The 12,767-nt window shown below is 48.0% G+C and overlaps 1 protein-coding gene across 3 annotated transcripts in view; it reads right to left on the minus strand.

Annotated features, from left to right (window-relative positions):
* tnrc18 (trinucleotide repeat containing 18) overlaps window positions 1-12,767 on the minus strand; it is a 46,430-nt gene that overhangs the window by 12,762 nt on the left and 20,901 nt on the right. For all 3 annotated transcript variants that reach the window (XM_084370669.1, XM_084370667.1, XM_084370668.1), the window contains exons 6-19: window positions 10,815-10,902; window positions 10,456-10,685; window positions 9,338-9,484; window positions 8,617-8,801; window positions 7,608-8,022; window positions 6,542-7,519; window positions 6,305-6,450; window positions 6,088-6,221; window positions 5,819-5,932; window positions 5,549-5,729; window positions 5,137-5,452; window positions 3,813-4,025; window positions 1,049-1,219; window positions 51-559 (exon numbers count right to left, since the gene is read on the minus strand). In XM_084370669.1, the coding sequence (XP_084226795.1) occupies window positions 51-559; window positions 1,049-1,219; window positions 3,813-4,025; window positions 5,137-5,452; window positions 5,549-5,729; window positions 5,819-5,932; window positions 6,088-6,221; window positions 6,305-6,450; window positions 6,542-7,519; window positions 7,608-8,022; window positions 8,617-8,801; window positions 9,338-9,484; window positions 10,456-10,685; window positions 10,815-10,902 (3,827 nt within the window). The remainder of the gene's footprint in view (window positions 1-50; window positions 560-1,048; window positions 1,220-3,812; window positions 4,026-5,136; window positions 5,453-5,548; window positions 5,730-5,818; window positions 5,933-6,087; window positions 6,222-6,304; window positions 6,451-6,541; window positions 7,520-7,607; window positions 8,023-8,616; window positions 8,802-9,337; window positions 9,485-10,455; window positions 10,686-10,814; window positions 10,903-12,767) is intronic.

Here is a 12,767-nt window from a genome sequence, read left to right on the forward strand (position 1 = left end):
TCAGGCTTGTGTCAGTTGGTGCAGAACAAGCTGATGAATTATTGACGTACTTTCACCACATCTTTCCCCTCTCTGATGGGCGGAGTAGGTTTGGGTCTGGAGGCTGGCTTCGGCGTGAGAGGTGGGGCTGAGCTGGAGGAGGAGGAGGAGGAAGAGGAGGAGGAGCAGGAGGAGGAGCTCTGATTAGAGGAGGCGGAGGCAGGTGCAGGCGTCTGACTGGATGTGGTGGTGGTGGTGGTGGTGGCATCGTGGAGGAAAATCCTCTCGCTGCGTCGTCGGGTCCAGCCCTCGTCCTCGCTGAAGCCTCCGACCCCGGAGCTGGAGGGGAGGTCGAAGCTGAATCGCCGAGGTGAGCGGGGCAAGGGGCGCGGCTTGGGCAGGGGCTTGCGTTTGATTGGCAGCGCATCGTCTCGCTTGGTGGGGCTGGTCTGGTCGATGCGGCGGGTTGCTGGGGGCAACAGGGGGAGCTCAGGGGCGGAGCGTTTGCCGTGCAGCAGCGAAGGGAACTTCCTCAGCCGCAAGTCCGAGCCAGAGTCGGACCACTCGCACTCTGACGACCCTGACGGAGGAGAGGAGAGGGTCACATGATGTAAAAACACTATACAGTAGCGGAAAAAACAGACTCCTCCTATAAACATGCAGCAAGTAATAAACTCAGGTGTTAGATTCTCTGCAATCAATAACACTGTGAACAGGACCACTGATCAATCTGAAAGTAATAAATAATTCAAGACTGAATCATTACAGGCAGCCTGATGTGACAATTAGAAATGAATGGATATTTAACTATGAATCAATAAGACAATCCTGGAGAAACACTCAGGCGGAGAACCTGGTCAACCACAAAAATTACAATTATACTGAGGAACGCTGTCAGGGGAACCTGTGACATCAGTAACAGCAGGAGAGTTTGTGCAGAGAACGGGCTCGTCCACATTTTCTTTAAATATAACAACGAACGCTTGATCACTGTGTTTTTCTCCACTCTCAACAAAATCCATATTCATTCTCTCAGTCACACACAACTCATTTGTGGCTCTCGTCTTACCCAGAGTGCTTTGCCTGCTGCGGTGTTTGCCGTCGTGGAGAAGGCTCAGTGGCGTGGAGCTGACAGGGAGCGCGCTCGCTGCAAACCTGGCCAGCAGACCCAGCCCGCTCTCCTCACAGCCGCCGTCGTCGTCCGAATCGGACTCATCCTCCTCCTCGTCCTCGGAGGTTTCTGTGTCAGAGACATGATTTTCAGGTCAGAGAGGAATGTGGCTGCGGGGCGGGTCTGGGCCAAAGGTCAAAATACTCCCTACTGTTTCTACTGATCGTGGACACAAACACTGCATCACAGAGACAATGGCTAAACTGAAGAGAAACAATCTAGGTGGCACTTTCTGAAGACAAGAAACTAAATGCAACGCTGAATTAAGCCCTGTGTGAAAGGATACAGCAGCCTGGCACTTATATCTAACAGACTGTCTACACATTCACACACACACACGCACACACAATCCCACTCCTTCACATGTAGGCTGATCAGAGTCAACAGTGGCGAGAGAGGAGACAGACTGTCCAAACCACTGCAGCCCGTGTTCACACTGCAATGCTGTGTAAGCAAGATACAGAAAGGAAAAGCTGGGATTTACCACATACATGCATGTGAAACACAGACACACACAGACACACACACACAGACCATGTGAGCTGAAACTCTCACTCAGATTTCATTTATTATTTTAAAAAAAAACCTTCAGAGACTATAGTAACAGAGAGGAAAGTGAAAAACTGCACTTCTTCCTCCGGGTCTGACCGTCTGAGGCACGCACACACACACACACACACACACACACACGCACACACCATAGCATACTGCAGGTTAGCTGTGTATTGCTGGTAGTAAGCAGTTAGATCCATGGCAACAGATGAGCAGGAGGAGCGTCTCCTCAGGGGTTAGTGTTAACAGTGAGGGTACATGCACAGCACAACATTTTTTTTAGTCTTACTGACATTTTAAAATGTCAGTCAGAAAATTAACTATGTGTGTCTGCAAAGCTTTTTTTTCCCCTTAAAAAGTAACTTAACACCCAGGGAAAAAGAAGCGTTTTGCTGCCCTCTCTGGTTGATAGTTTCACACCTGTGACAACGACTCAGTGATGTCATGGTGTGTCACTGCAGCAAGTCAGGACAGCAAAAACACTATTTCTTAAGGGGTGTTAAGTTGCTCTTTAACTAAACAAGCGTTTACGTTTGTTTTGGCTCCAGACAAGAGCAAATTAAACTAATTCAAACTTCATTTCAAGTTGTTTTAGGAGCCAAACCAGGTGCTCATGTTGTACTGTGAATCCACGATGTGTTAACTGTAGCAGGCAGACATTACAACAGGCAGGCACTGAGAGGACAGCCCTGTGAGGCCCCTAATGTTGGCATGAGGTTTGAGTGAACATGGTTACATCCTCTGTCCCAGCATCAAGTCCTCCTTTTAACCTTTACAAGCCATCAGGAGAGGTGAGGCTGGGCGAGTAGGAGTAACCACGGCTCTCATTGATGAGCTTTAATTTGTGAGAAGAATAAAAATACAAAAAACAAAAAACAAAGAAATTTTAAAAAAAAGGTAAAAGTTAATGTTCTGCGTGTGAAGTTCAATTGTAGCATAGCCCATGTTAGCGATCAATGAAGAATAGAGGGAGGGGCACTTCCTACTTACAGAGCAGGTGACAGGGGTGTGGCCTCAGGCAGGGCGGGGCAGAGCGGTGGCGTGAGCGCAGCCTAGCCTTAGCACAGTCAAGCTCTAGCAAAGCTTTAGCCGCAGCGTAGACTTAGCCGTAGCGAGGCAGCCTAGGCTCAAGGCTGCGCTAATCCTCGCCAAGCTTCTGTAATGTCGCAGCGGCAGCAGCAGTAGCACAAGCACATGGAACAGGCTGAGAGACACTCAAAGCATCATGGGTAGGACGGGGGGGAGGGAGGAAGGTGAGAAGACAGAGCAAGGTGTCTGAGAGAGCAACGTAAAGGGAAAAGGGTTATTTGAAGGTTTAGTAGACACAGGAGGAGCTCTATTGTCCAAATATCCCCGACGTCTAAGAGGATTGGTGCCGTGAAGACGTTTACAATGAGAAGTGTTGCATTTATTTCCCCCACATCACCAAAACAATAGACCACATCATCAATGAACATTTAGCCTGATGTCAATTTAACTAATAATTCTAAAAAAAAAGAGCCAACTATTAATACTTTTGTCTTTTTATGACCAGGAAGTAAAGATATCAGATTCAGCTCTGTGTGTTCTGAACTAATGATTCAGTTTCCCCAATGTAAACCTTTTTTTCGCAGGACAACTGAAGGGATATTTGACGAACAGAGCAGTCTAAAGGATGTGTGAGGTGCAGTGGCAGCTGGACAGACTGACAGAGACGGACAGACAGATGAAGCAGACACAAGGACCACAGCGCTTCGCTTTCTGTGCCAATCAAATCAACACCTTTAATAAAGCTTATAGATACCAAACTGCGATACAACTTTATGAAAAAAATCTCACAATTCACACAATTTTTCAATGTACAAATGCTACAAAACAACGGTTTGCAATCCAGGCAATAAAAAACACCATAGAAAATCAGTATAAACTCTTTTTAAAAAACAAAGGCAACTTTGCAGAGAAGCCAGCAGCAAGAGAGGTAGAGATGGTCGCGCTCAAGCACAGTCTGAAAACAGCTGCCGGAGCGGAACGCAAACAAAGACACAAGCTGTGACGAGGCTCAAATTGTGACACATTTTTTTTGTCTGACTCAACAGCGAGGGGCGAGGAGCTGTAAGATTTGGTCAGTAACCTTGGTCGAAGGAGTCGTCAGAGGAGCTGAGGCCGGCTTCCTCCAGCAGCAGGGATAAGTGCTTGTGTTTCTTCTTCTGAGACTTCTGACTGGACAGCAGGGATGTCGGCGATGATGCGGACCGCCTCTTCCTGGTCAGGTTGCCGTGGGAACGCGTCCCTGAGAGAGGGGGCCAGCCCCCTCGAGCAGAATTGTGTTCCTCTGAATCTGAGTCTGGTGCAGAGAAAGTACAGTTAATGACCTGATGGGTTCGACCCTGTTGAACAACTGAGCACCAAAACCACTCAAGAAGTAGTTGTGTATTATCACCACGTATGTGCAGCATGCTGGTCTTTTTGAGTTTACTACTCATTCTCAGGTCAGATGAGGAAATATTCTCCATAAACAAGATAAAAGTCTGGAGTGTGAGGTAGAATACTTTTATCACTGGACTAACCTATAATTATGTTTTTAAAGGTTGAGTCTGCCGTTGTCTATATTTTTCTGAATGTCAACAAATCAAACCAAAACCAACAATTTTCTAGTCCATTGCTCAATATTTCCCCACTTCCCTTTCTGCTCTGTGACCATTTGTTTTACTTTTAAAAAGGTTAAATCTTTTCCTTCAGCAGCAGGGAACTGCAGTTTTTAGAAAATGTGACTACGGTGTGAGGGAACTATGCATTTGTTCGGGACCATTTTCAGCGGATGAATACACATTTGGTGCTCTGGTGACTATTTATGGCATCAAGACTGAAAGTGAGACTGAGTCAAAAGAAACTAAGTATATTTGTCATTTAAAAAAAAAAAAAAAAAAAGGCTCAGCTGGGCACTGTAGTTTTTAGAAAACATGATTCAAAACAGGATTCAAACGTGTACTTATAGGGACTTTTTCAGCTGTGGATGTATACTCATTTGGTGTCTGGTGAGTCATAGTGGCTCAATGATGGGTTTTTCATTTCACAACTGCTGAGCACTACAGCAGATGAATGAGCTATATCAGGCTTTGGACACACAAACACAGTTCTGTCAGAACGATAAGTTAATTGTTGGTTTCTATCTTTTCATGGGATTTGTTGACAATAAGAAAAGTATAGTTTGACAAAATAATCCTAACATGAGTTCCACTTAATATATTGTTCTGGAAAACTGGAGTGCGGACTTTAAATTAAGATTATTTTGTCAAGCTACAATTACCAACATCTAACAAACTTTCCCGTTGTAGAGAAATGTAGTCCACTGCCAGTCTTGTCACTTTGAACGTGCATCACCTGCAACTCAGTTACTTGGAATCTATGAGCTCTCATCTGACGACATCAGCCATATAGAGCTGTTATGTACTCACTGTTGGAGCAGCTGCTGAGCTCTGATCTCATGGGAGAGAACAAAGCAGTCTTCTTCTGACCTTTCACCTTCCGGACGGTCTCCGAAACGGAAGCCTTGGCTGCCACCTTGTGCTTCCCTCCTTTAACGGACGAGTGGATGCTGCGCTCCTTCATCCTACTTTCTGAGGACTTGCCCTTCGACTTGTCTAATTTGGAGTTGGAGGAAAGTTTGCGCGATGCACCGAGTGAGCTGAGCTGCGAGAGCGATAGGGCTCTGTCGAGGTCTGACGCCAGCTGCTCCTGCTCACACACCTGGCCGCGCTTCGCCTTCAACACCTGACATGCCACACAAACAAAAACACCTTGTTAGTCCATGACAGCAATGGCACGATACAACAGCAAAATTAAAACATGGCCTTCCAGGTGGCTTACCTCCAGCGCGTGACTGGTGGACGGCTCCTGGTCATTCCAGCTCTTCTTCTTTTTCTTCTTTTTCACCTTCACTCCTCCACTGCCAGCCTCCGTCTCCTCTTCTTCTCTGGACAGTCGGAACCTCTTCCTCTGTCCGTCCCCAGCTTCAGAGTCTTCAGAGTACTGCACCGACCTACCAACCCTGAGACAGTGGAATATTTGCACTTCATGTAAAGCACATACAACCAAAAAACACACAGAAAAACTAAAAATTGGTAAGATTTCACTCACTTTCCAGGCCTGCTGTCCAGTTTGGGAGGTGTGGTCAGGTGTTTCCTCTTCCTGGGTCGCCCTCTGCCCCGTCTGGTGAGACTCCGCCTCTCATCCTCCTGCTGCTGCCGCTCACTAACATATGCAGAAAAGAGTTAAAGGTGTGTGTTTGTCTGGGGTGGAGATGTGGGAACATTATAATGCAGGTGTGTTTCAGTGTGTATTAATAGCAGCGGTGTGATTAATTAATCTTGTATGTGGTTCTTACAGCTGTGCGAGGTTACACTTACCGCTTGTCTCGCCGTCTCTGCAGCTTGCTCAGATCTCTCTGTTTCTCCTTGTACGTCTTCTGCAGCTCGGCCAGGCGAACACGGTACTCCACCTCCACGGCGTCCAACACGTCCACGGACATTTTACTGTAAAGCTGTAGAGAATAGAGAAAAATGTCACAATGCTTCGCAAATGGACACATTTTCATCATCATCATCATATTTGTCTTCATCTTACCGGCTCCTCCTTCCTCTGCCTCCAGCTGTACTTCTTGTCAGGGTCCAGTGTTCTGGGCAGATCGATGTGCGACTGCTTCTCGATGGCCTCCAACAAAATCTGTCTGCTTGCTTCAAGAAGACAGTCCAGACCCTCTAACGTCAGATCTGGATGTGATGCAGAGGATATTAAAACATTAGGGGAGTATAAGTCTTCGTTCCCGTCCTCTCTCTTCCTTAACCCCTCATGTCTACTCACCTTGCTCCAGGCTCATGTTCTCCATCTCCTGCTGGGCCATCTGGCTGAGCAGGGCCATCCCCTCCAGGGCCACCATCTCCAGAGCACCTGCACCCACTGGAGGGTTTTCTATCTGTGGTAAGAGTGTCGGGGCAGGTGGGGTGCTGGGGCGGGCCTGGGCCATCTCACTGGCGGCCAGCAGAGCGAGCATCCCTGCCATGGGATCCTCTGGACCGATGACCAGCGGGAGCGGCGAGATGGAGGTGGGAGGAGGACAATCTGGAGTTTCTGTGACACTTTCTTTCTGGCCAGGAGTGAGCAGGTTGATTGGAATATCAGGCCGTTCTTGTTCACACACAGCGCTGGCTGTTTGCTCTCCTGACGCACACACTTGAGACAATTCCTGGCTGTCTGAATCTGCAGTGATACACGCTGGATATCGTTCTGGATCCTTGATGATCTCTGGTTTAGGCTCGGCCTCTAGGAGCGGAGGAGGCAGGGAGTATGCTGCCTGACAGGAGTAAGATGACACCTCCATTTTGATTTGCCCTCCTTCCTTCTCTTCCTCCCTGACTTTTTCATGTCTGTCGTCTTGTTGCATCGGAGGGCTGGGGAGATGCAGAGGTAGCGGTTGACGCCTTGGCTTAGGGGCTTCCCCGTCTCTATCTCTGTCCTGGCTGGGTAGCACAGGGCTGCAGCTCCGGCGAAGAGGACCCAGAGGCTGTGGTGTCATGTCAAGCTGAGGCGGCTCCACACCGGGTTCCTGCTTGAGAAAAGACCCGTTCTTTGACTGCTCTAGTTTACGTGGTTTGATGTCTGCTTCCTGCAGCCGTGAATGCAGGTGGGCTGACGGCAAAGGGGCAGCAGAGGCAGGAGAGCGGGAGCGGTGGGGTGGGACGACTTCTGTGTTTGCCGCTGTGGGTGCTGGGATGTGATAGGGCGGGAAAGGTGAGCCAAATGGGGCAGTGATGGACTGGTAAGGGTAACCTGGAGGGAGATCTGCCATTAAAAGGAAGCAGAAAATACAGAAATTAGAGTCATGAATGTAAAGAAGACTTAGTTAACATGAGGGCCGAGCAGGACTCACCTGAGTAGATGCCTTGAAAGGGTGCCGAGGACGTCTTCTGTCCCCCCCTCTGCTCCCTCCGCCCCATCTCCCCCTCCTCGGCCGCCTCCTGTTTAGGCCGCCGCGGCGAGGACGGGGGTGGCGAGGCCGAGCGGGGCGAAGGCGGGTGAGGCAGGGGTGTCGGTGGGTGAGACAACACTCTCTGCCCACCATCCTCTGACTTGAGGGTGGTCACAGGTGAGGGCAGCGGAGGCAGCGGGGTGAGGGAGGAGGTAGACGGGGTTGGCGAGCGAGAGGGAGGGGGAGGTTTGCGCGGGTGCAGGACAGGTGAGGGAGACGGGGAAGATATTGAGGAGGGGCAGGGCTTGGGGTCGGCGTTCCGCTTGTCTGCTTTGTCTTCCATCTCTGGCCGGTGCTCGCTGGCCTTTAAACGCTCCTGAAACACAGCAGAGGAGACGGCTTTGTATGCTGTGTGTGTCATATGACACACTTTGCTTCAGGGTATAAATATCATTGTGTGGTTGCATTGTTTAGACTTCCTTCAACGTATTCTTGTGCAGCTGCAGGATGTGCTGTGTAAGTGGCTGTTTACTGAATATGTTACACAACTTATTTCGTCATGAAAATGTGTCTCCTGGTTGTATATACCGTCATATTCAAGTCAGGTAATATTCTCTATTTTTTTACTATGATCAACAAATCCCATGAACAACAATGAACGGATCCTACTAACAAGTACTGTGTGTGTATCTGAAGTCTAATATACATGTAGCTTATTCCTCTGTTCCATAGAGCAGCGTTGCTGTTTGAAACATATTAAAAACACAAAGGCGTCACACTGTTGCACTGCGTGACATCTTCATGAATAAAATGTGGGTTTGATCGTGTATGTATTTTGTCTCACTTCTAGTTCTACTTGCTCAATGTCATATGTGTTTGTAAAGACAGTTGTAATATGAACATAAATATCTCATACAGCTGCAGGACTGCTTTGTATTATTCTATGTGTATCTACAGGAAGTCCACTTACGACTAGCTGTGCGTTCCTCTGCAGCTCCAAGACCTGCGCTGTGTGCTGCTGGATCATGAGCAGCTCCTGTTGCCGGAGCATCTGCTGCTGGGAGAGGAGCTGGAGCTGGGCTGCGTGCTGCAGCGAGCTGCCTGTACCGTATACCCCTGACCACACCGGGCCTCCACGCTCCAGCACATCACCTCCTGCAGAGCAATGGACGAGGGCACAGGGACCAAAGAACAAAATTAAAAAAATAAAAAAGATTTAAACTTGACACTGTTTATGTAGCATTCTTTGCTATCAGAGTTGTTGTATAAAAGTAAAAAAAATGAGCGTGTGGGGCAGAAACCCAACCTCTAATTGCAATGTTTTGTTGATATACGATATTTATTTTTAATCTAAACTGTTTACTCATTACTTTTATTCCCCTTTCACTTTACATAGAGGGATATCATGCATGGCAGTGCCCTCCTGTTTGTGCTGTGAATCTGCTGAAAGCCACAAGCTACTGGCATACCGTCTACAATAACATATGGAAGCTGTCAATATCATTGGATGTGGTTTTATTTGTTTACAGTAATTACAATCCCAACATCCGTTTCAAACTGAATGTGGTAATCCTTTATTTTTTTGCCAAAATGCAACAATTGTTATAAATGAGAGAAGAGGCAAACTAACATCATGTACCCATACTTTAGATTTAATGCACTCAAGCATACAGAGAGAGCGGCTTTCATACCGTAGTGTGGCAGGTGTTCAGTGGGAATGACTATTAGCTGTCCAGACTGTGGGTCCCTGGCAAACTGGTACGGAGGGGGCATGGAGCCTGGCAGAGAGGGTGGGTAGCCTGGTGGGAGGGTCTGGTGAAGTGAGGAAGGACCCAAGCCTGAATGGGAGAGGAGGGGGACAAATGGGTGAAAGTGGAAAGAAAAAGTGTGAAAAATGTTAGAGACTGAGAAAGTAAGATGAGAGAAAAAAATCTCAGCCAAGTTAAAACTAACATTGACTCAGCATCATTCTTCACCCAATATTTATACCCATATTGTAGCCATAATAGAGTTATACCAGTGAGAACACACTTAAATTTAGCTGTTTTTGAGAGACTTGATTTTTTTTTTGCACTGTGTGTCTAGACAGAGCCGACCCTTGGGGAGTTCTGTGTACACATGTGTGGTTTCCATATTTTCAGATGTGTGCGCAGTTATGTTTACGCTCACATGAGTATGTGAGTCTTGATGCTGTTTTGAGGAGCAGGAATGTCCTGCAAAGATCAGGAATGTCTGAGGAACTGAACCCCTGGAGGCTGCTGCTGGACGAGCCACTCAACAGACAGTTAGACAACACCTCCCTTTTCTGCTACGCAGATGAGAACAGGCTACACAGGCGCATGTAGAATTTTGCAAGCATGCCACGTGCTGGTGTTGAACTGATTTAGACTCTTAAGTCCACAGCACCACATTAGATAAAAGGGCAAGAGCTGCTGCTCCATGTAATACACTGAAAACTACTGTAATACTAATGCTTTGTGTTGCATGCTGATGTACCTTTTCATGCATGTTGAAAACTAGATTCTATGATGTTGTGATGAACATATTGTGGAAATATAATCTTGAGCTAATACAAAGGTGTGTTGCCACACTACAAGCAATAAGCACTTTTTTTCATAAGCGGTTAATCTGCCAATTCGTTTCTCGATTAATTGTTCATTACACTCGTTACTTTTCTCCTGATACAGGCAATAAAACACAGCCATTACATGAAACGTGTGTCAGAAGGAATGTTAAGAATTTGGGGAACATCTAAACATGTGCTTGTAGCAGTTAACAAGTGTCGTCAGTCACGTGTACGTCAACATACCGTATGGTGAGCTGGAGAGCCAGACTGGAGGGGCTCCAGGCCGGGGCATCCAGGGGTGAGAGGTCAGAGTTGAGGGGTCAGGTGGCCATCGCCCCGCCCCTGCCAGTGCAGCCCCGCCTGTCACCATAAGGTTGGGGGTCATGAGGCTGGGAGTCATCATACTGGGTGTCAGGCCGCTAGACAGCGGGGCCGGGTGCATCTGAGTGAACTCTGCCAGCTCCTTGGACTCTCTGGAAGGAAAAGAAATGCACTTTTTTAAGCAAGTGTGACTGAAAATTGAAAGTTGAAAGCATATTTCTTGCCACAACATCATTCAGGTTTGGGTCAATGTGAATAAACTGTTAGCCACACCCCCTTACCTGAGCACTTTCTCCTGCTCGCGCTCCAGTCGGCCGGCCAACATTCTGTCATCATGGTGACGAGCACGCTCCTCCCCTCGCTCCTCATCTGTGACGGGTTCAGGCAGAGAGGGGGGAGAAGGAGATTAGATAAAGATGTTCAGTCGCTGCATCACTGGCTTGAGTGTTTAAACCCTGATCCCACATGAAATATACATTAAAGAAAAGGATACAAGCTGTGAAAGACGATACGCTGGACTGTTGAGAGCAATGCTGGAAAGAGATGTGGCGAGAAGAGACGAAACGGGTGACAGCGGAGGGGCGGTGGGGGGGAGAAGACGAGGTGGCACTGGCTATGTAATGGTGACATGACACGGCATGTCAAAACGAGAGGAGAAGCTAAAAATACAACGTTGGGCCGCAGCCTGAACACAAAGAGCGTGTGCACACATACTGTACAAGCACACACACAAATGGAGTGACAGCTCTCACTCTGAGTGTCAGCTCTTATCAGTTATTAGTCTAGTGCCACAGGAGATGTGTGAACATACCACTACTGCCTTACTACACACACACAAACACACACACACACAGAGCCCTAAACCCATCCTGCTTACTATGAGGGCCGACGGCAAAAGACAAGAGATGGAGAGCAGAACAAAAAAAGAAGGGAAGCAGCAGCAGCACTCAGCCGAGCAATCCAGAATAAACATGAGGATCTCCTCCTTGCGCTCTTCCCCCGTTAACCCTCTTCCATCCCATCCACGCTGACTGAAGGTCCCAGAGCTGCAGAAAGGTTTTATACAAGTGTGCTGAACCCTTCAGTTGTGCTCTAGTGTGTGTGTGTGTGTGTGTGTGCAGCCCGTAAAGGGACAAGAGACTTTAACAAACCCTGACATGCTCCGCAGGAAAGGTTTCAAGACTGTTACCAAGGTTACAGGGAGTCTGTCCCACATGCTATCCTCTCTGCATCAGAAAGCCAGTGATTAGCGCTGCACGCCCCCTCTCTCTGCCCGCTCCTCCCTCCACCTCACACTCTCTTTTCACTTCTTTACTTCCCGACATACCTCTCTCTTACCGTCTATCAACCTATCGATCTACGTCCGTCTCTTATCATTAACCTGTCCTTCTTCTTCTCCTTCCTGCTTCCCTCCATCTACTCATCCATTCATCCATCTACTCGTGTTTTCTGTGTAAATCCTCTGCTGTTTATTTAGAGCTCTTCTTAGCGTGAGGGGCTGATGCTATTAGACCAATCACTCTGCTCCAGCACGGAAATGAATAAACGCCCCCAACAGGGATGCAAGTGCGCGCACACAAACACCTTCAGTATTTTACTGATACACCACACAAGTCCTCATATACACTCGCGTGCGCACACACACACACACACACACACACACACACACACACACACACACACACACACACACACACACACACACACACACACACACACACACACACACACACACACACACACACACACACACACACACACACACACACACACACACACACAGTCCGTCACTCTCAAGACTGATCCATTGCTTAGCAACGCACCCATGGTCTTATTGTAATTCAAGGCTTGTTTGTAGCTTTTAGCTGCACTCTGTAATGACATGTTTAATGCAGAGAGGGTGGAGGTGGGGTGGGGAGGTGGAGCTGAAGAAAAGAGTGGAGAAAGAGCGGGGGGCCTGAGGTGGGACAAGGAGGGAGTGTCGCTACAAAGAGACCTTCTCAGAGAGGAAGGAAGGGTGAGAGACATTCAGCCAAATGAAAAGAGCAGGAGAGAAGAGAGAGAGGTGAACTGTGGGAGGACGGAGAGAGAAACAAGAGAAGAGAAACAGAAACAAGGAGAAAGACGGAGAGCTCCAAAGAGCGATGGAGAGGGAGCACAGTAGCTGAATGACCTTGACGTACGAGAATAGAGCGCTGTATGGCAGGAATTGCTATGCAGCGCGGAGAGCCAAC

The sequence above is a fragment of the Pagrus pagrus genome (genome assembly GCF_965226575.1).
Source record: "Pagrus pagrus genome assembly, chromosome: 13".
Taxonomy (NCBI): Eukaryota; Metazoa; Chordata; class Actinopteri; order Spariformes; family Sparidae; genus Pagrus; species Pagrus pagrus.